The 20,554-nt window shown below is 39.5% G+C and overlaps 1 protein-coding gene across 2 annotated transcripts in view; it reads right to left on the reverse strand.

Moving 5' to 3' along the window:
- Positions 1–626: 626 nt before the first annotated feature.
- LOC137291773 (mitogen-activated protein kinase kinase kinase 1-like) overlaps positions 627–20,554 on the reverse strand; it is a 45,578-nt gene continuing 25,650 nt past the window's right edge. The window contains exons 7-21 of one of the 2 annotated variants that reach the window (XM_067823291.1): positions 19,520–19,677; positions 17,101–17,222; positions 16,498–16,585; positions 15,565–15,709; positions 14,792–15,034; positions 13,970–14,091; positions 12,360–12,451; positions 9,965–11,212; positions 8,943–9,127; positions 8,309–8,461; positions 7,835–7,997; positions 7,342–7,473; positions 6,835–6,977; positions 5,271–5,402; positions 627–4,841 (exon numbers count right to left, since the gene is read on the reverse strand). In XM_067823291.1, the coding sequence (XP_067679392.1) occupies positions 4,686–4,841; positions 5,271–5,402; positions 6,835–6,977; positions 7,342–7,473; positions 7,835–7,997; positions 8,309–8,461; positions 8,943–9,127; positions 9,965–11,212; positions 12,360–12,451; positions 13,970–14,091; positions 14,792–15,034; positions 15,565–15,709; positions 16,498–16,585; positions 17,101–17,222; positions 19,520–19,677 (3,282 nt within the window). In that variant the 3' untranslated portion in view covers positions 627–4,685. Of the gene's footprint in view, positions 4,842–5,270; positions 5,403–6,834; positions 6,978–7,341; positions 7,474–7,834; positions 7,998–8,308; positions 8,462–8,942; positions 9,128–9,964; positions 11,225–12,359; positions 12,452–13,969; positions 14,092–14,791; positions 15,035–15,564; positions 15,710–16,497; positions 16,586–17,100; positions 17,223–19,519; positions 19,678–20,554 lie in introns of both variants that reach the window. The other variant, XM_067823290.1, reaches the window with a different exon arrangement.

Consider the following 20,554-nt stretch of genomic DNA (forward strand, 5'->3'; position numbering starts at 1 on the left):
TATTTTGATATTGAGTCTTTCTTTATTGTGAGAATGTTGATCAGTGTTAGAGTGCTTATTGGATATGCAAATCACTCCACTGTTAATCATGAAGTTGAGTAATTATGTGCATGAAACATCTAAACTGAAAAATGACTTTTTCTTTAACAGCAGACAACTAAAATAGTCTAACTGGAAGCATTTTGTTTCTCATGTGATCCTACAGGGATGTGACATCACAAATAATGTCTACCTGACATCAGGAAATGTAGAGAAAATGTGTGTAAAGTAAATACTCATTTGCAATGTGTTATTGACTTGGGGGTACTTGCATAGTTTTTGGATGCAGTCCATTTATTGAGGCAAAAAAAACTTGACTAATCTGCATAGCAAGTTTACAAACATGTGCCATGCTCAGGAAACAAAAACTACTTTCCAGTATTTCGAATTGTCATGAAAAACATAAATGCCCGAATCAGGCACCAGTTCACCACAGGAATGATCTGTAAATATAGACAAGGAAATTTGCTTGTGTAGAAGCTTCTCTGAAACCTGCCAATGTCTGGAAGGCAGACTTGCCGACCTCATTTTTCCACCTTGTTTTTCTTAACTAGAAGGATAATAACAAAGATAAGACAGTGTTCTTCTATTTGATGCTTTTATTGCTGACATCAATTATGAAGTTGTAAAATTTCATCATAAAGGCAAAGGCATGTTCAAATGTGATAGCAAATTACTGATATGAATTTCAGTCAAAATAAACCAAAACTGCCACTATATAAAACTCAGACTTTAACAATCACAACCATCTAAAAATCGAAAATAAAAACTTGCAGCCAAACTACATTCAACACAGTAAAAAAAAAACCCCTCTGATATGATTGTAGCACTTTTGAGATATATAGTTTCTCACACGACACACTGGTGGAGATCATAAAGGTCAAAAGGTCACCTCTGATCATCTAGAGTCCCATCATGTTTGATGTTGACACAAGTAAGCAACATCTGGTAAATATCTCATCAGTCATCTTATCAATGACCAGATAAGCCCCATTGACCTCATTCTGAGAGCTAGGTTGTGACCTTGACCTGACACACGGGTCAACCAGTATCTTATCAACAGCAGAAATTGCTTGACATTTCCACCTTTTGGTGCCCTGATACATATTCTGTGGTTGAAATTGTTTGGTACTTGGCAATCAATTCATTTTGACAAATGCAAAGATACAATGTCACATTAATCGCCGTGGTTACAAGGCCATATCAAATGGTTGATCATAAATGGCCTTCATTAAGTACAAATCTTGTTAGGTCTTCATCCCATGTCATGGAAATGTCAGGATTTTAAGACCAGTGATCAGTTAAAGAATCATATTGGTGCACAACGTTCCAAGGGAGACATTAAATATACCACATCTGAACACAACACACCCTCTGGTGTGATCTCTACTGGCTACTTTGAAATCCTGACATTACCTGACAAGGGGCACCTTGATTTTGATTGCCTTGGTATAAAAGTGAGAAAACTATGTCACGTATTCTTTAGCTAAAAAGACACAAGCACACACACATTGACACCTTTTAAAAAGGCAGATACAGTCAAAGATCTGATGGCTGCTGGACAACAGGAACTGACTTCCAGAAAGAAATGGATGTGCATTTTGACGAATCAGAATTCTGTCAGTAGAAAGGGGACTACATTAAGGTTTAGGCAGGAAGAGGATAATCTATCAAGATAAATAGACTAGAATATTTCTGTGAACTCCTGGTGGTTAATTATAGCCAGTTTCTTTCATCAACAATACTGAAAAGCAAAAGCAATGGTTACCCACAAACAATTTTCCCTCAAACTTGATGATATGGTTAGATTTGAAACCTGAATTTTGAAAAGGAAAATGGGATGAAATACAGAATTCACAACTTCACTTAGCCGTTGATTTAATTGAAAGAAGGTGCCTCACCCACCAGATTTACCAGATGGCGACACTTTTGTCTTTTCATTACCGAACAGAATGAACACCTGTTTCCTCAATCAGTTTAAGAACAGGGTTCTGATTACTGCAAGGATTCTTTAAGATATAACTATCTACCGACCACTTTGACCATTGTACCAGCAGCCACCTAGAACAAATACACAATGAAGGCATCACCACATGGACACTTACATACCTTTTTTCACATGCTCTCTCAAACATGCACACAGACATTGCTCCCAAAGGAAACACTTAGCCCCCTGGCACTGCTGCCTCGCTTTAGTATAAAACCCCTGATAAATACATGGAATCATTTCTAGATGGAATAGTGAGTGAGTCTGCCCTTTCACCCTCCTTCAGGTCAGGACAAATGTACATCTCTCACTTCTAGTGACTTGTCCTGTAGAAGGTTGGAAGGCCAGCCCTGCATAATAAGTATTGAGAGCACCTGCTAGCGGAGAGAAATGATGTGACTTATATACACTGCTATCATAATGCAGAAGGCAGCAGAGGAGAGACAGACATCCAGAGTAATTTCATTTCAGGACAAAACCATTATGGACAATTGAACATATCGGGTGTAAAGTACAACATAGGTGAATGGTCATTATGTATTATTAAGACCATGATGCAGGCTTACCAGAAGAAGATGCAGTTTTTGGGAAAATAGCCCATGATATTGAACGTTTGCAAAGATTACTAAACTTACCCTCAAACCTATGGCAAGCTGTCTTTCTTGAACACTGCTGGTACAATACAACGTGAATTTGAACACACAATTGCGAAATTATGCGACAATCACTTGCAACTTGCATTCATGATACCCCTATGGGGGAGCCTGGATTTAGGCAACATTGTATAAAGATATAAAAAATAGTTGTTCAAGGCACAGATTCAATTGTGCATTCAGTAATGGTAGGCACTGAGACTGTTTAGAAACTATAAAACTATTGTGACTAGCTATATTGATGTTGCAGCCAATAGTAAATATATATATGCATATAAATATAGTTAGGTATCTCAATAAAATATATATTAAATGTTTCTTAGACCTCATAATAATCTTCATAATAGATAATTCATTTATAAGCATGAGATATGTATTTTTTTGCATCTTAAAATACTGCAACACCTTGAACATCTATGACAGATACTGAAAATCATTTCTAAAAATCAATGTGCTACAAACCTTTGGCAAATGACAGTGTAAATAATAATACACTGGTTTATTTCATTGATACTTCCAAGTGGTGTTTAGCAACAGACATCAATGATGTAAGCTTACACTTCAGATAACCAAATGTTGTTGATAAATGTCCTCAGCTTTTGTGTAAGAGACAAGTGTTCTGTGTAGACAAGACTCTCGTGTTCTTGACTTGTAAAACTAGAAACAACAATGGTATGAGGTGGAAAGGTAGAAACATAACGCTTTGTAGTTCATTAATGATGACTAGTCCCCGAACTGACAATGTAATCTATCACACTGGACATATCTCACAATGCACACTGGTTTGGCACTTGTTGTAAGTGTTTAGGTACGTAGTCTGTAGCAACTTCATAAAGGCTTCAGTAATACAGTCAGCAGTATCATGCGTGATCCATGGCTTTCCCTTCAGGAGGCCTGGACAAAAGTCACGGGAGAAGATATCTTCTCCCAATCGAAATTCACTTTTGCAGCTTGGAAGTCAGTTAACTAACTTAGCTGCAAAGGTGCCAAAGTTCTTGTTAAGACGTTCCCTGACAGCTCTTAGCTGTCGGAACATGCTGCATCAAGAACCTTTCTGTCGTGGCAAAGCATTATGCCATTTCTTGGTTAACGTACCCGTTTTGGGTTGCTGATCAATGATCATGATAAAATGTGTGAACAGCCCTGTTTTGTCCCTGTGACAACAGGCGCATGTTCTAAATGTCACACTGCACCCCAGCCTGTGGGTGCCGATATGTGTGAACAGCCCTGTGTTGTCTCAACGACAGCAGATGCTTGTCTCTAATGTACATGCAGTGCAGCCCAGCCTGTGGGTGCACTAAGTTGCATCATGTACACCACTTTATAAATTTATATCCATGATAAATTCTCCATATACAGATGACCACTGTCCGGCAGTGGTTTTACATTTACGCCATCACAGATCAGATGATGTAAGACCCTTAACTAGGCTTCTTATCTGAGCTTGTGAAACTTTGACTGTGATCTAATACACAGACCGAAACCAGTCCTTCAATTCTCTTGATGCAGCATTGTAGATAATGCTTGGACTAAAATTAATTGTGTAGTATTACCAACATTGGAGGTTTCTGGCTGCATTCATCTACAATGCAGACACTAACTGCATCACAGTCAAAGTATCATCACTCATAAGTTTGTCCTAATTATGGATCTTAGCCATGAAATTTGGTATTTATCCCCCTCAAATATACAAAGTTATCTCACTGAATGCCCTGGAACAGTAGGAGGTTGTCAATCCCTGAACAAGAGGTCAGCATGTCATGCAGACAATGACAGCTCTGATGACAGTGTCATGCAGCAAAGACTGCATGACCATGTCATGAATACATAAACATGACTGTCATGAAGTCACTGTCACAACATGACAATCTGACAATGACACTCCTGATAGTTATCAGGGGACAACATCACAAGACACTGTAACAAGTTATGGCACGAGAATGTCATGTAGACATGAAAAAAGGCATAATGACGGAGGCCGTCATTGGACTTGGTGCAGAAGGCAGTCAGGACTTCTTGTACTGGGTGAAGAGAGGATGCATTAGCAGCTCTCTGGCAGTGGGGCGAAACTCGGAGCTCTGCTCCAGACATCGCAACATCAGGTCTCGCACTGCTGGGGACAAGTTCTCGGGAATGGGAGGAGATTCAACAGATGATGCAATCTGTAATGACAAAAAATATATTTTAACAAAATGCAAATGCTGAGAAAAAATAAGTTCATTTTATTCCATAAATGTGACTTAATTGAGGAATCTTTCTTCAAACTTTGGTTCAGGAGGGCACGTCATCATTATCATCATTTAAATTATGCTAAATTTACATACCACACTGGGACACCGTCAAGAAGCTGTATTAAACTGACCTGAACACACTTAACATTTAAATACAGAACTCCCTGTTAAATGTTAATATTAACTTGTTCATCTGCAAACACTTGGCTAACATTTAAAGCTGCTCTAAATGAGAGCAAATGGGTTTATCCTGTCCTTTGCCCTCTATGACATGGAACACTAAAAAGAAAATGAACAAATCTCACTGGCATTACTTGTATTGCCTTTGGTATTATCTGAAGAATCAGCTGCAAGGATTACCTTGAAAATAAGAGCTAGATGATTAGACACATCAGGAGCATTCCAGGGAGGTTTGGTGGTGGCCATTTCGATCATACAACAGCCAACGCTCCACACGTCGCAGGCGCGGCCATAGTTCTCACCTCGCAACACCTACAACACAGCATTGTTAACATGAATGATCAGAAATTTAGGTTGATCTGCTCAGAGATCAATATATAACCCGAAGTCAATAGAATTTCCAAATATTTCTGAATTTCATGTATAGCTCCAGCTTCTGCATTGCATCAATAAATTGTAGGATTTAGGGGGACATCACACCAAGCAGTGTGGGATCGCATACTGACTGAAGATAGGTATTTACTGAATGCAGATGCTGTCACAACAAGAAAAATAGATCAAGAAACCACTTTGATAACTTGTCCAAGAGAGAGAATAATGAAACTCGTTTGGTTTAACAAATGGAAGAGTTTGTCAACATGATTCACCATCTTGTTTATATACTTACCAAAGATGCTTTTGATTTGCGATATGTAAAAGCCTCCATGAGGCCCACACGTTACGCAGAAGCGTGAGATGAAATAATATGACAGGTGGCAATTAATATTGATTTACCTTTTTTTTCAATATTACATCAATAACGTAGTCGAGATAACTTTTAACAGAATAAAACAAGTGTTTGCTACTAACATGGCAATGTCCCCCACCGCTAAAGAAGAATGAAATATTTCTAACATATTCACTACTTTTTACTTCTTGTCCCTTCATGGCACCATGATGCGTGCATATGAGATGCACGAAATGACAGGTGTCTGGAAAATCACTCAGTGTAGGCTGCTGACAAAATTGAGGACATTGCTTGCAATGTTTTATGGAATACTGTCTTTACTTAAGTTTGAAAAGTGGACAAAGTGTTGCAATCATATTGAAAATAAGTTCAAATCGGCTGGTGTCAGCCTAATCCCCCAGTGTAGGCTGTCACCAAATATGAAAACATTGGGTATAACAGTTAATGAGATACTGCTTTAACAAAAGTTTGAATAGTCAGTCACAGCGACCTTGAAAATAAGGTCAAGGTCACCCAAATGGACTGGTGTCTGTGTAATCCCCAAATGCAGACTGTCACCAAATTTGAAGACACTGGGGATAACAGTTCATGAGATATCGTTTTAACAAGAAATGGAACATACATACGTACATATGTATGGACATACAGACGTACAGACATCACTGGATACTTAGTCCCCCATTCCGCGTTTCGGCTGGGGACAACAATGATGTCTTGAACAGACAATCCAGTGATTGACATTGTGTCCTGCAATCGATGACACAATAAACCATTTCACCATGCCTGACCTCCTGGTCAACCTGCTTCTTGCCTCTTGTGACTATCATAGACCATATCTAAACTGAAACAACCATCAATGTGCTCATCACTGTCATGTTAATAATATAAAGCACATGGTATAATATTGGGAATAATTGTCACATTGCATACAGTGACCAGAGTTACCTCCCATAGGTAGCCAACACCTGAAATACTACTGATATGGCAATAATGCCTTTAACTGTACCCCTCACTCACCTCTGGTGCCATGAAGGCGATCGTGCCAAGCAACTGTCCCTGGAATTCTCCTGCACCCGTAGCTTGAGATGCTAACCGTGCTGCAGCTCCGAAGTCTCCTATCCTCAACCGTTGCCCTGTACTGTCCACCAGCAAGTTAGCTCCTGCAACAAAGAAACAGGAGGTAATTTACAAGATAATATTGTGGAAGGGAAGTAACACTCAAGTGGTGAATATCTCAGTTGACGAAGTTGCCATCGTGATTTAAAATAACTGCCACAGACATGTCCCTCTTCACACACACACACACACACACACACACACACAACAACAACAACAACAAAAGTAAAATAAAATAAAACAAAAGAAAAATAAATAAAAGTAAAAAATCCATAAATAAAATAAATAAAAACAAAGAAAGTGAGAAAGAAAGTGAGAAATTGTACTGAATTGAATTGACATTTAGAGATTTTCTAGAGGCTCACTGACACAGTGATAACTCAAATTCAGTTGTCAATCCTGCATTACCTTTGAGATCACGATGAAGAATGCCATTGTCATGGAGGTAAGCGAGACCCTGAAGGATCTGCCTGGTGTAGTTTGCTATCACCTCATCAGAAAAAGACCCGTATCGACCGAGGAGATAGGTCAGAGATCCGCCTGTGCAAAACACACAACAGCATCACAGCATGTTACACACTGAAGATTTGCTTGTTCAAAACTTGTATTGCCAAATTCAAGCCTGTCAGTATTTCAGTATGAACACAAAGACAACGATACGATGACAAGTCACAAACAAACCAACCAAGCTACAGTCATTGTCAGTTAGAATGACCTGTCTCATTTGTCAGATTCCTATGTACATTCTTTCCACATAAACATACAATGGACAAATATGGCTTACGGATGGTTTATGGGTTACCAATGATATTGATATTTCTTCAAAATATAAGCATTACATACTAATTTAAGTATTGGGGCAAGTGAATGAGACAACATGTATTACATGGCACCACCATACCTGGCATCCACTCCACAAACATGTTGAAGTGGCACCCCTGCTTGGTGGCGCCGAAGATGCGAACAACATTGGGATGTGCCAGTCTGGCCATCATCTGCACCTCCTCTGCTATTGCCTGAATCACTTTCTCCTGCTCCGTAGGGTTGTTCCGGCAGAACGAAATCTACAGGTGACAAAAAAGACATTCAGAAGTCCAATTTGCATTTCTCAAGACTTTTTTTTGGGTGGGATACTCTTGATACAGGTGGATTGTGTGGGGATTTTCACTGATCTGAAGATGTTGGTCTCGTATTGCTGAGGTTTACTCACTTCATCGTCATGATCTGCAATCACTGCCTTGGACGAAATCAGTCAATCTCACATTTGAGCAAAGAGGCTGGACATGACTTGTTTCATATATAATGCGCAAAACAACAACTATTTATGTCTCATTAGTTCTCGAAATGAGCCTGTGCGTGTACAGAATGAACTGACCTGTTTGACTGCCATGAGCACCCCTGTGCGTACGTCCCGCGCCTGGTAGCAGGTGCTGTAGGCTCCCGTCCCAAGCAGTGGCCCCTTCACCCAGTGAATGTTCTCATAGTAGATAGAAGGCTGATCTGACTCTGTACTGCTACTGCTCCCATCCTGAACATAAACAGTGTTACAATACAGGAATATCTGTGAAGGTCCAGGTTAGAACTGGTCTTGAGCACCAAGTGTTCGTAGTAAGAGAGCACCAATGTTAGTAGTAAGAGGTGACTAAAGGGGTCAAGTGGTCAGGCTCACTCACTTGGGTGACACATTGTCCTTGAGGAACAATCGTGATTCTCTGGCACTGGTAATTTCCATTATCATTGCTATTGGTGATAGAGTTGACAAGCAAAAATGCGAAATAATGTCCATTAAACTGCCCAAGACGGACCAGATTTCTAACGGACTGTCTACAATTTACAGCTACAGCCAGCCCAACGACCTGGTGCAAATTTTAGATGGTCCATACATCTGAGTGAATTCTTGGTGCTGCCATCAGGACTGGTAACATTTTGAAGTTACCAGCCCTGATGTCTTTGCTCATTTCAAACTTTGGAAATAGCTCCTTACTATTTGAGTGGATGTAATCCCGTACCTCTGGTTGTATCCGAATTGTGAGAACCTCCTCTCTAGCTGTGGGTGTGAGCCCTGGGACTACTGGACATGGATCCTGCCTCTCTGACACAGCCATAGCACGAGCCAGTGCCTCTGCCTCCTCCCTCTCCACCTCCTCCTTGCATGAACACTTATCGTCATGGTGGGTATGTGTGTGCCGCAGAGCTGGGGCAGAAAACAATGATGGTACAACAGATTCAAACTCATTTTGTTCCTACATAACATAAAGCTGACTTTGATATAGTTGAATATATTACTGTACATCCCACAAAAAGTTTAGACTCACTTAAAGAACTCATTAATTCTACGTACAAATATGGTTACATTGAAGATGAATTATTACCCCATTAACTTGGGGGAACCAAGTGTGTAATCAACTGCAAACTTTATGGTATTACACAGGGATCATACACCAAACTGAAGAAACGCATGTGCAAATATCTTCCGTATGAACTGGTGTGTTTTGGCGTGTGGTTTTGTAAAATATTTTGCAATTTGTACTGACTTTTATCACTTTTTGAACTCTTGTCAATGATCTTTTTGCATTTGTTTTGCAGTACATCAGTTCATGTGTAAACAATACCTTCAAACAGCATGAAATACTTTGCAAAAAACTTGTTTAGAACAGCTGACTGAAGTAAATGGCTATATTTACATAAGTGGGTGGAAACCCTTCATGGGAAGGTTCCATGAAAATGTAAATATGATTGCAATTATGAAGTCTTTCAGAAGCAAATAGTAGCTAGTAAGCATGACAATATTCAGGATTTTTCTATCAAGACTCTGGACGAACATTCATTAAAGTGGCTAATGACTAATATTCATATCAATTAAGACAATTTATTGCATTGGTATACAAAATATTTCAGTGTCTGCAAAAAACTCTGGACCAAGGGTTTATCAGTACAAATTATGTGGAGTGAAAACTTTCATGAAACTCGATTGAGTGATTCGAGCATAAACCTAAAAAAGTGATACATTGGACTGTAAAAGAATCCTTACCTTGATCAGCAGTATGGCTAGGTGAGGTCTTGGGAGATTCGGCTACTTCTGACTTGAACGACACTGGCCTCTCACTGGGCGTGTCTGGAGACGACGTTCCGTTGATGTCCAGGAGGTCATCACTACTCATTGTTTCCTGATCTGCAGTGTGGAAGTGTGGAGTATGCTCAGGGGTGTTGGGAGCTGCAGCTGACCCCACTGGAATGGCTTCCTCCTCCCCAGGTGATGTGCTACAGCACCCTGTGACTGACCGGTGAATGCAAGAGTTGTGGGGAGGTCCTTCCTCATCACATAATGAGATGTGCTCATCAAAGTCGGCCACAGTGTTGCTTAATGAGTCTTTCTGTGCAAGGAGACTGTCGTCTGCTTCTGGCTTTTGTGGTTCTGCAGGTTTCTGGCTACTTGTGGATGATGTGACACAGATCAGAGGAACTGCATCAGACTTTGCTGCATTGTTAGTTGTTTGAGCATCACGGGAATCTCCCCCTTCATTCTGAAGCTTTGCATGCCGAGATTTGGCCAATAGTACTGAGTCTCGAGTAATTCGACGGGGTATGGCTCTTTTCTTTCTCCTTGAGCGGTTGTGGGTGGGTGTGTTGGGCGGACATGATGGGACTGATTTGGCACCGGTCTCACTTTGGCTTTCAGAGCAATATGTGGCGGGAGAGGGGCACCTGGGAGTGGAGATGGGAGAATCGTTGGGGGAACCAAGGGGAGAATCAACATCCGCATGGAAATGTTTCTTTGAGCCATGTTGCAGTTCTTGTACAATCTTTTCAGACAATTGAAAATCGTTGATTATTCTTGCTAATTTTCGTTTCACAGATATCACAGAAGTTGAGTCGATGTCTGAGAGGAGATCTTCCAGCTCAGAAACAATGGAGTGAAGATGAGCACCGAGTTTAGCTGTCAACAGGAACACCCTGCGGGCCATACGAGAAATACGAACATGAGCATTACAAACAGCCTTCACAGAGAACCTAGCAACAGAGAGCAGTCTATCCGAAGTGTCAGTCTGTCTCACACCTTCACCAGCTGATGCCCCTGCTTCATCGGGGACAGTGGTATCAGGACTGGCATCTGCAGCACCCTCTATCTCTCTCGGGAGGAAGTCTTGAGGGAACTCCTCCAGGAGCTTCTCAATGATGTAGAGTCTCCCTAGCAGCCACTGCCATTGCACGCTGTCCACGTTGTATTCTTCTGTTACACACTTGAGCACATAGTTGAGACCATCCAGGCCATTGGGACCTGTCGAAGATACTGTTGAGAGTTAGATAAGGTCATTTTGGATAAAAAACAACCACTTTCACAATAGACAATGCAGTATTGAAACATGAATAACAGTGCCATTTTTATGATAGAGCTGATATTTCATTCTTATCCTGACTCGTGCTTATTGCTTATCTCCCTTCTCATTTTGACAGTTAAGTGGACATTTGAACCCTTTTCCACTTCCTGGAGAGATGGTAATATCGCTCACCTACATGTAGCCCCCTTGTCCCTCCAAAACAGTCCCTCATGCTACGAACCCCAGAACATTGTCTTTGATATATATAACTCACTTTTCTTTGGCAACAGAACCAGGTTTTTTACAGAGAGCATCATATAAAGTTGACTTTACGAGACTGACCTCAAGACATGTGTAAAGATGAAAGAGTGAAGCGAGCTAAGGCAAGATAATATTTCAATCACGGATACTGGTATCAATGATTAAGCGAAGCTAAAGGTTTGGATGAACATAGTTTTCGTATAATCACTTTAAACTTGGAGTAAAACTGAAAGTTATTTCGTAAAACCCATGTACACAGGTCTGAGTTACGTATGGGAGAAATAACCATGTAACCAATGACAGTAGGCCCTGACAGCTACTGCAAATATTTGCAGAGTGATGCAGCATCGCAGGCAAAAGGCCACCTCTTGCCCATTGTAAATGAGAAACACTAGCTATAAACACTAATGTCATATCCAAGCAATCAACTGCTCATGAAAATAATTGTGAAAACAAAAAAATAAGACAGTACAGATTGTTACTAGTCTAAGATCTGCTCACCGCTGTCTAACCACCCTGGAGATCTGGGTCTTGATTATTAAAACTTTCCTAGCGCTAAGATAGTTGTAACTTTATGTTACACTATTGTCATATCCAAGCAATCCACATCTCTTTTCAAAGTCATGAATAAAATTGTGGAAAAACAAGAAAACAACAAGCCAGTACAGATTGTTACTAGTCTCAGACCTGCTCACTTCTGTCTAACCACCCTCTAGATCTGGGTCTTGAATTTCGAAGCTTTCTTAGTGCTGAGATAGTCATAAGTTAATGCTAATGTATGGCACTTAACACTATCTTAGCACCAAGACGGCATAGAAAATCTAGGCCCTCTACACATACTGTTACCTGGGTTTAGGATCTCTCTGCCTACAGCCAACTCCCCACTCTGGCCCTTCGCCAGCTCCACCAGCGTGGACACCGACAGCTGACTCGTTCGTCTGCAACACAAACACAAATTGCACAATCTAGTCATCATCTATCCAGCCAAAATCTATCACACACCTTAAATATTACTAGTTTGGGGAATCGACCTCTAAAACTATAATCGATTATCAATGTCTTCTGTTGATCAATTATCAATAAATGATCGACTACATGTATTTATGAACACATGACCAGCTGATGAGACAACTGCTATACAATTGCTTGTTACAAAGATATGTCATGTGACATGAGATCGTAACACATTCCTCTTTGGAAATGGATTAAAAAACACTTTGACAAAAGGATATTTGAAAGTCATGGAGTATTTGAGAACTAATATGAATTTAAATCACCATTTTTACAGTTAAACGATATATACATCACTTATTTGTGTGTGTGAAAAACTCAACTCAAGATCTATATGTTGAAATTTGATGAAGAAATCAGAACAGAATGGCTATACATCTAACAGTAGATGTGACAAGTATCAATGAAGCTATCCATTTCTGACCTTATTCGTGAATTTGATGAGAACTGAGCCTTTTGCAAATGCAAGGTGTTTTTCAATGCAAACATGTGGGAAAGCAAGCATTTTATTGACAGTCTGACCAGCCAATGAAATTGCTCGTTTCAATCACATGTAATATTCCTAGGAGTATTTACTGTTTTTAGAACCATGTTTTCATACATTACAAAACAGTAATCAATGCTTGAATGTTCAAACATGTAATTAAACATGGGTCTAAATAATATCTGTATCCATGACAAAACTGTTACTTCTCTGCAAGTCACTACATGCACAAGAAGAAAGTGAATGCTCCCTTGGCAAGCTAAAAACAGACTTGACTTCCTGTATTACTGCTGCAATCATGACCTACCTTGAGGTATTCACAAATCTTGCATGTACACCAATCATTTATGTTATGCTTGAAGATAGTATACAGGGTTATCGATTGGAAAGTTTTTCAATTGAGAATCAATGTTTGATTGTCAAATAATAAAAAAAAAACCTGATCATATGATCAATCAATACCCACAAAACATTTTATCCACAAAGCTGAGAAAACAGAAGCTTCTCCTCTGATGTTCAAAACTAGTAAAAAATCTGAAATGTTCGTGAACATAGCTGAACCATACTTATCCAGACACTTGTGTTTTCTTGTATATTGTCTTGATGAATGAAATTCTGGATATGTGAATCTCGTATGTTACCTTCACTTTGAGGCGGGATGTGTAGTGATCATCTGCTGTGGTTGTTAACTGGTAAGTGGGACTTGATATTTAGAGAATATTATACACTGTTTGTTTTTTTTCAATGAAATTCATTCTTCAGATCGAGAAACTGGATCTCTGGATAAATGAGGTCCAGAAATGCTGGGCCTCACTGTAAGTACAGTTATTACAAATGTTGATACTATTAAGGACACTATTGTCATTTCATGCTTCTATGTTGACGTAGCAGTATCATAGGGCAGTCAACTGCAATAAAACAATAGCCTGGCACATCAGTACTGTCCTGAATCAGCACTTACTTTGTTCCATCTGTACACTTGATGACAATGGCATCTACAATTGGCCGCAGGAGATTTTGTAAACGTTGCTGCTGTTGCTTGTCTCGACATGGTGTGTATGATAACATGGTGCGCATAGCTCTCTGAAAAATAGAAACTCAACATATATCACAGGTTCTTAACTAAAGGGGTGTTTATATCAATCAATCTTATCAATCTTAAAAGGAACAAAATCAATCTTAAGATTTTAATATTAGGATTATCACAAAGACCCTGTGACTTTCATGCTAAATTCCCAATCTTATTACGGAGTAAAAAGGGCTAAACCAAAGAATTATTAAAGAGCCTGGTTTATTATAAGCAATGTGATTAACAAAACCATCCTGACAATGAACAGGAGTCAGTAATTTGGTTATCTCCTAGGAGACATCACTTTGACAGTAGATTTTGCACTATGCTCTGACAATGCTATGTCATGAACTTGATGACGTCACAATGCTATGACATTGCACAGAGATGAACATTTTTCATTGAAAACTATTGAAGAATGATTTTGGATAAATAGAATCTCCCCCACATGTGAACTGATATCAATTATATCAAAACTCAAAGCCTCGAATATTTGTTACTATATCTTATCAACTCATGTTGATATATTTGATATCAGTAGATATGCGGGTGAGATTCTCTATATCTTGTCCTTGATCAGATCCTGGGACACTCAAACATTGCAACTCCAAGAAACACTCCATGATGTCTTGGACACACACTGCACGATGCCCTACAACTGAACCGTAACTCACAAACATAACGCACACTATAACATGCAGTGTATTTACTCACCAAGCTTGCCACAAAGACTCTGTAGACAGGATCCCCACACATGAAGGCCAGAACCTTGGAGCAGGTGTCCAGCATCTGCTGTGTTGTGGCCTGGCGGTCAGGGGAGATAAGCACGCCTGAACGCCCCTCACCCATCCCACGAAGTAGTGTTGCAATGACTTCCTTGCTGAGATGCTTCAGACCAGTCTCTCGAATAGACCAGTTCCGAGAAAACAGGCATGAGACAAGATCTTCTCCAAGAACCTGCATTGCAACAGAGATAATATTCACAGTAAAGAATGGACGTGCTTAAAAACTGTATGATTGTTTGCATTTACTGTCCAAGCCAACTGATACGAAACTAGTACGAGTGAGTTTGGTTTTATGTTGCTTTTAGTAATATTTACAGCAATATCACAGCAGGGAGACCAGAAATTGGCTTCACACATGTGACAATATGGAGATTCAAATCCTGGTCTTCATCATGATGAGCGAACGCTTTAACCACTAGGCTACCCCACTGTCCGGATAAAAAATATGAGCAAACTGAACAGGTATGATTTGCTTTCTTGAAAATGTACTTCTCCACATATTTACAACTGGAAAACATGCAACATTTCCAGTAACTCACAGAGAATGATGATAACAATCAGTAGTTAATAAGAGACTGAATGGGTAGAGATTACACCGCTCTCAACAATATTCCAGCATATCTCAGCATGTCAGGTTGACGTGGGAGGAAACAGTAACCTATACTGAGAGTGACTTGATATGCTTCCTCATATTCCACGTACCTGTATCCAAGGCTCTGCTGTCGGTAGGTTGTCTCTAGGAATGGGTTCAGCATGGGGGAGGCGCAGCTCACTCTCCTGTACAGCCTGGGGGGAAGGGGCACGGGTGTTGGGGGGTGCATCAGGGGGGTCAGAGTCTGCTGGAGTGCTGGGGAACCACAAAATTCACATAAGTAACTCTGTTTTATGTATTTACCACACATGTAAACATCGATGACATCACTTTCAAATATCATGTGAGCAGCTGGTGTCTCATTTCTTGCTCCATTTCCATATGATAAATACACCCAGACCTCGATTCAATTCAATTGTCGATGCTAGGGATTCAATTCAACCATTTTCGTTTTGACTCTTCATACAAGTAGAAACATCAGATTTCATTTAACCCTCAGAACTGGTATTTTCAGCCTGAAATCCATTGTCAAGTTGGTGATGTCTACTAACAACACTTCTGACTGGATAATTTAGCCTTGCATCAACCAATCACATTTTGCCTTATTCCAGCAGTTGACCTGCTCAATTTGGCGTCAAAATTAGGTTCTGGCTGCATGAAAATAATTCAAATAAGTATTCAAATATCGTATAAAAAAAGTGATAATAATTATTAAAAACTGAAATTAAGGAGTCAAGACTTTTGATGAATCGAACCGAATTGTTGCTGCCCTAATGATTTCAAAACATAACCCACTCCAGCTAAATGACTTTGTAGTGATGATCTACAAGATCCAACTTCTCGTTGATAGAGTTGTAATCCTGAGAACATCAGACAGGATGTCATATCCCCACACATACATGGAGTTACATGGAAGTTAAAACATGCATGACTTCCATCAAAAAGTCTCTCAAATCCCAAAGGAAAACAATCAAGCTTAATTTAGGTTAGAAAGTATAGATCATACAATGACAAGATTCTAGCAGAATGCTAGGAAGGCTTACTTCTTTATTTCGACTGTCATTGTCTTCCACTGGGCTCGACACAGGGGGCAGATAAGAGGTTCATTCTGTCTCCTACACTCCTCGAACCCTGCAAGACATTAACGCATGCTAAGAGCTTAAACATTCTTCATTTACTTCTGAAATAAGCAATATTACAAATAACTGCTATGTTAGGTGAACAACATTTTAAGAATTGTTAAGGTTGTGAAATGTACAAGCCCATCAAGAAAATGACAACTGCAGGGACTGGGAAAGACAGGGGGCATGGGTCATTCTGCACATTAGAATGAAAAATGGTCTCCTAAAATTTGAAGTTTACTACTGATACCAGGGCGGTGGCCCATACAAAATTCAGGAAATGCCTAATAATCCTGAAAACGGCCCACTGTCAAAGTTCTCTTTCCCAATCCCTGCAACTATACATCAAATTCATAATTATAGATTGTATACTAGAAAATCTGTACATAAAAATAATTTTATTCTGTTGCATATTTCTTGTCAAGGGCCGTGTTTCACAAAGTGATCATTACACTACGACAGTCACAAGTTCCACACTTTAATACAGAGGTCTGACAGTTGTAGCAAAGTTGTGGAGACACTTACATATGGCTATGCAGTGATGATGGAGACGGTTGTGACAGCCATTCTCACACTTCAGTAGACTCTCTCCCTCCAGCATCTCGAGGAGACAGATGGGGCATGTGTCCTCCTCTTCCCGCATGCTGCTGTAATCACAAACCACATGATCATAAACAGAGATCACAACAGAGATCATACACACATACATACTGCTGTAATCACAGAGTATCATGATCACAAAGAGATATCACACATGGAGATCACAGACACTGATCATACTAGCGATGGTCTGATTAACTGAAATAATCAAAGATTGGTCACACAGTGACTAAACAACAAAGTATTCCATCCAGTTTTCTTACAATTGAGTACAAACAATTTTAGAACACTTGCACTAACACTGCATGCTCATTCATGATTGAATTTATCCTGGAAATTAATGCTCTTAACACACTTGTCATCCATTAAACATGTGGAGTTCACAAATTCAATTTGGGGTAATACGAAAAAACAACAACAACAACAACAACAACAACAAAACCATCACCACCAACAACAAAAACTATGTTTTTCATCATTCTTGTCCATTAACAAACGCAACTTGGAAAGTTTGAAAAGTGACACTAACCAATTATTTTTTATAACAGATTGATGTATTGAACCAGTAATCAATTATCAGATCTTAAATAATTTCTAACACTAGATCATAGCTGTAGTCACAGACATGGCCACACACTCAACAGAGACTGTAAATAGGTAACAGACACAGGTGTTATAATATAAATCATCTCCTGTATAATACATACCCTTGTTCTTACAATGGCCACACTCTAACCAAATACACAAATGTCATATCTGTCCTAGGATGGTCAACCTTTCACATTATGACTCAATCATGATGGAAATGTAAGACCTATTAATGAGGTGTGAGTCAGACAAGGGAGACAACTCTTCAGTCGCTAAAACTTCCTGTTTACAAAAAGTTTTTGTTTAACAGCTCATGTCTGTTTCATGTCAGCATGACGACAGTGCTGATATCAGTAGGTAGAAAACTCTAATTCTCATCAACGCGGAAATTGAGGAAGTTATATGTTTAATTTAATTCAGTGGGAAATTACAAACAAAAACTGATTCATAAATCTCAACAAAATAGTCAGTAGTCATCATGACTGAGAGAATTGGGGTCCTAGCCATAACTGACCTATGGATGAATCAACATTCATTTTCACCCCAATAGTGATCAGCTACAGCAGTGTGGGACAAAGAGGATCACAAGGTAAGTCACTGTTGAGGAAAACGCTACATAAAACGGTTTTATAGCAAGTATGATATTTAACATATATTTAAACTGTAAGGAAACTGTAAGGAAGAAAAACTGTAAGCATATGAACAATATGACTTGAAGGAGAAAATCATGTCACCTCATTTACATTGCAATATACCCCGCTGCCAATGTCAACTCATTCGGTACTTCATGGAAATACTTCTTCATCTCGCATAACATTAAAGCACACATGACGGACAGAAATTATCTATGTTTTGCAGATGAAAATCGATGGAAGGGAGATAACTCTAAATCTACTTTTCTTGTGTTGTCTGCAATATCTAGCAATGGCTACGAAAAGATTTGCCTCGCATTCCAAGAAATAAATTTTGACAATACGCTCAAATGTAGTCCCTACGAATATTAAGAAGGGGATAATATTACACTGCGGTGACATATCTGCTGGAAACACAGCAAGATGCAAGATTTGAATAGTTGATTCACACAGGTTGTCTGAAGTGTACAATCCGATACCCATGCTTCAAACAGTTCAAAATAACATTGAGGTGTTTGGTAAGATACAAACGTTGTTCACTGGTCCCTCAGGACCCATGGGTTGCTGTACCCTAAATGTTTGTCTATAGTCCCTTCATCCCACGGGCTCAGGGAACAAAAAATATCAGGGTTACATTAACCCTTGCCCCGCCTCTCAACCAGTGAACAACTTATACTGTTACCTATGAGGGTGAACATATCGGGGGTTCATATTTTTCATACGATGCCCTAGGGCAAAATATCACTTTGTTATGGTGACATGATTTCACGGTTCTTCTATGACGTTGCGTTCTACATGCGGTCATGGTTGCTAGCCAGCCTATGTTTGAAAGTAGATTTGGGTTTACTTTCCTTTATTTAACGACTTTGCTAATAAGCAGACTATTGTGTTTGTGACTATCACATACATCTCGGTCCAGTGTTTTTCTGTGTCGGGTAAGCAAATTTATACATAACGCTCTACCATTGTCTAGTTGACTTTCCAATGTTACGCTGTTTATTAAAAAAAATATTAAAAAACAAGAAAATAGGAATGTATGGTGGAAAATTATACGGGCAAGTGATTTTGCAATTTTAAAGTTATTTCCACCCCTGGAAATTATCATAATATCAAAGGTAGTTCACCCCGCATCACTCTCTGAGGGTAGACTGGTGTTTTCAGCTGAGTTGTTGACAGTGTCTTCTTGTTGTTGTGCTGTTTCTTTCTTTCTCTCTTTCTCCAGTCGACGACTGTGGATACGGGATGACCGTCGGTCATGGTAGATTCGAAATAAATTCTCCACCTGAAATGCAAAAGTATATCTGAAGGTTACCAAAAACATGATTATTTGCTGTTTAACGTAGATATCTACCATAGTGTAGAAGAACTTGAATGCATGACAATGTTCCCATGGCAAGCTGTCATTCGGTAACAGATAAAGTCACACAGAAATGAAAAACATTGCAATACTCAAGCAGACTGGGTTAAAGCGCTCGCTCATCACACCGAAGACCTGGGTTTAGATTCCCAGATAGATACAATGTCTGAATCTAATTTCCGGTGTCCTCTGCCATGTTATTGCTGGAATATGGCTAAAAGTGGTGTAAAATTTAACTCAATCACTCACTCAAGCAGACTGTTCAAGGGAGATAATTATAGCCACGCATTAGAGATGCATGTGCTAATGTGGGTGTGATTGACCTTGTCGTGACTAAGCCTGTTCTTAAAGCACACACAAATTACAAGGCCAAATTAACCATACATATATACATGTACTAATATTTAGGCACTGTATTAACACAACATATCTGAAAGAACCATGTCAAATAGTAGCTGTGCAAAGTATGGCAAGGATAGTGACGGTGTTACTACTCAATTAGCCTCTTGACTGGGAATCACAAAGAATCTGTAACTAGCGATTTATCAATTTTATGCATAGGATATCAGGCCCACAGGCATTTTTCCAGGAAAAAGGGCTTAGTTTTGAATAATGCCCATAGGTCATGTTATATCCAACTTAACAGACCAACTATATATAGTTTAGACATAATTTCAACATTTGGTATTCACTAATGTAATTAACTGCATTGAGACTGGCAGCTGATGCCTCGCCCTTGCATGTGTAATGTGCATACTTTGCACGCGCTAATCAGGCCCTGTCCGCGCTAACCATGTCCAGC

Source organism: Haliotis asinina, chromosome 7 (assembly GCF_037392515.1).
Source record: "Haliotis asinina isolate JCU_RB_2024 chromosome 7, JCU_Hal_asi_v2, whole genome shotgun sequence".
Lineage (NCBI taxonomy): Eukaryota > Metazoa > Mollusca > Gastropoda > Lepetellida > Haliotidae > Haliotis > Haliotis asinina.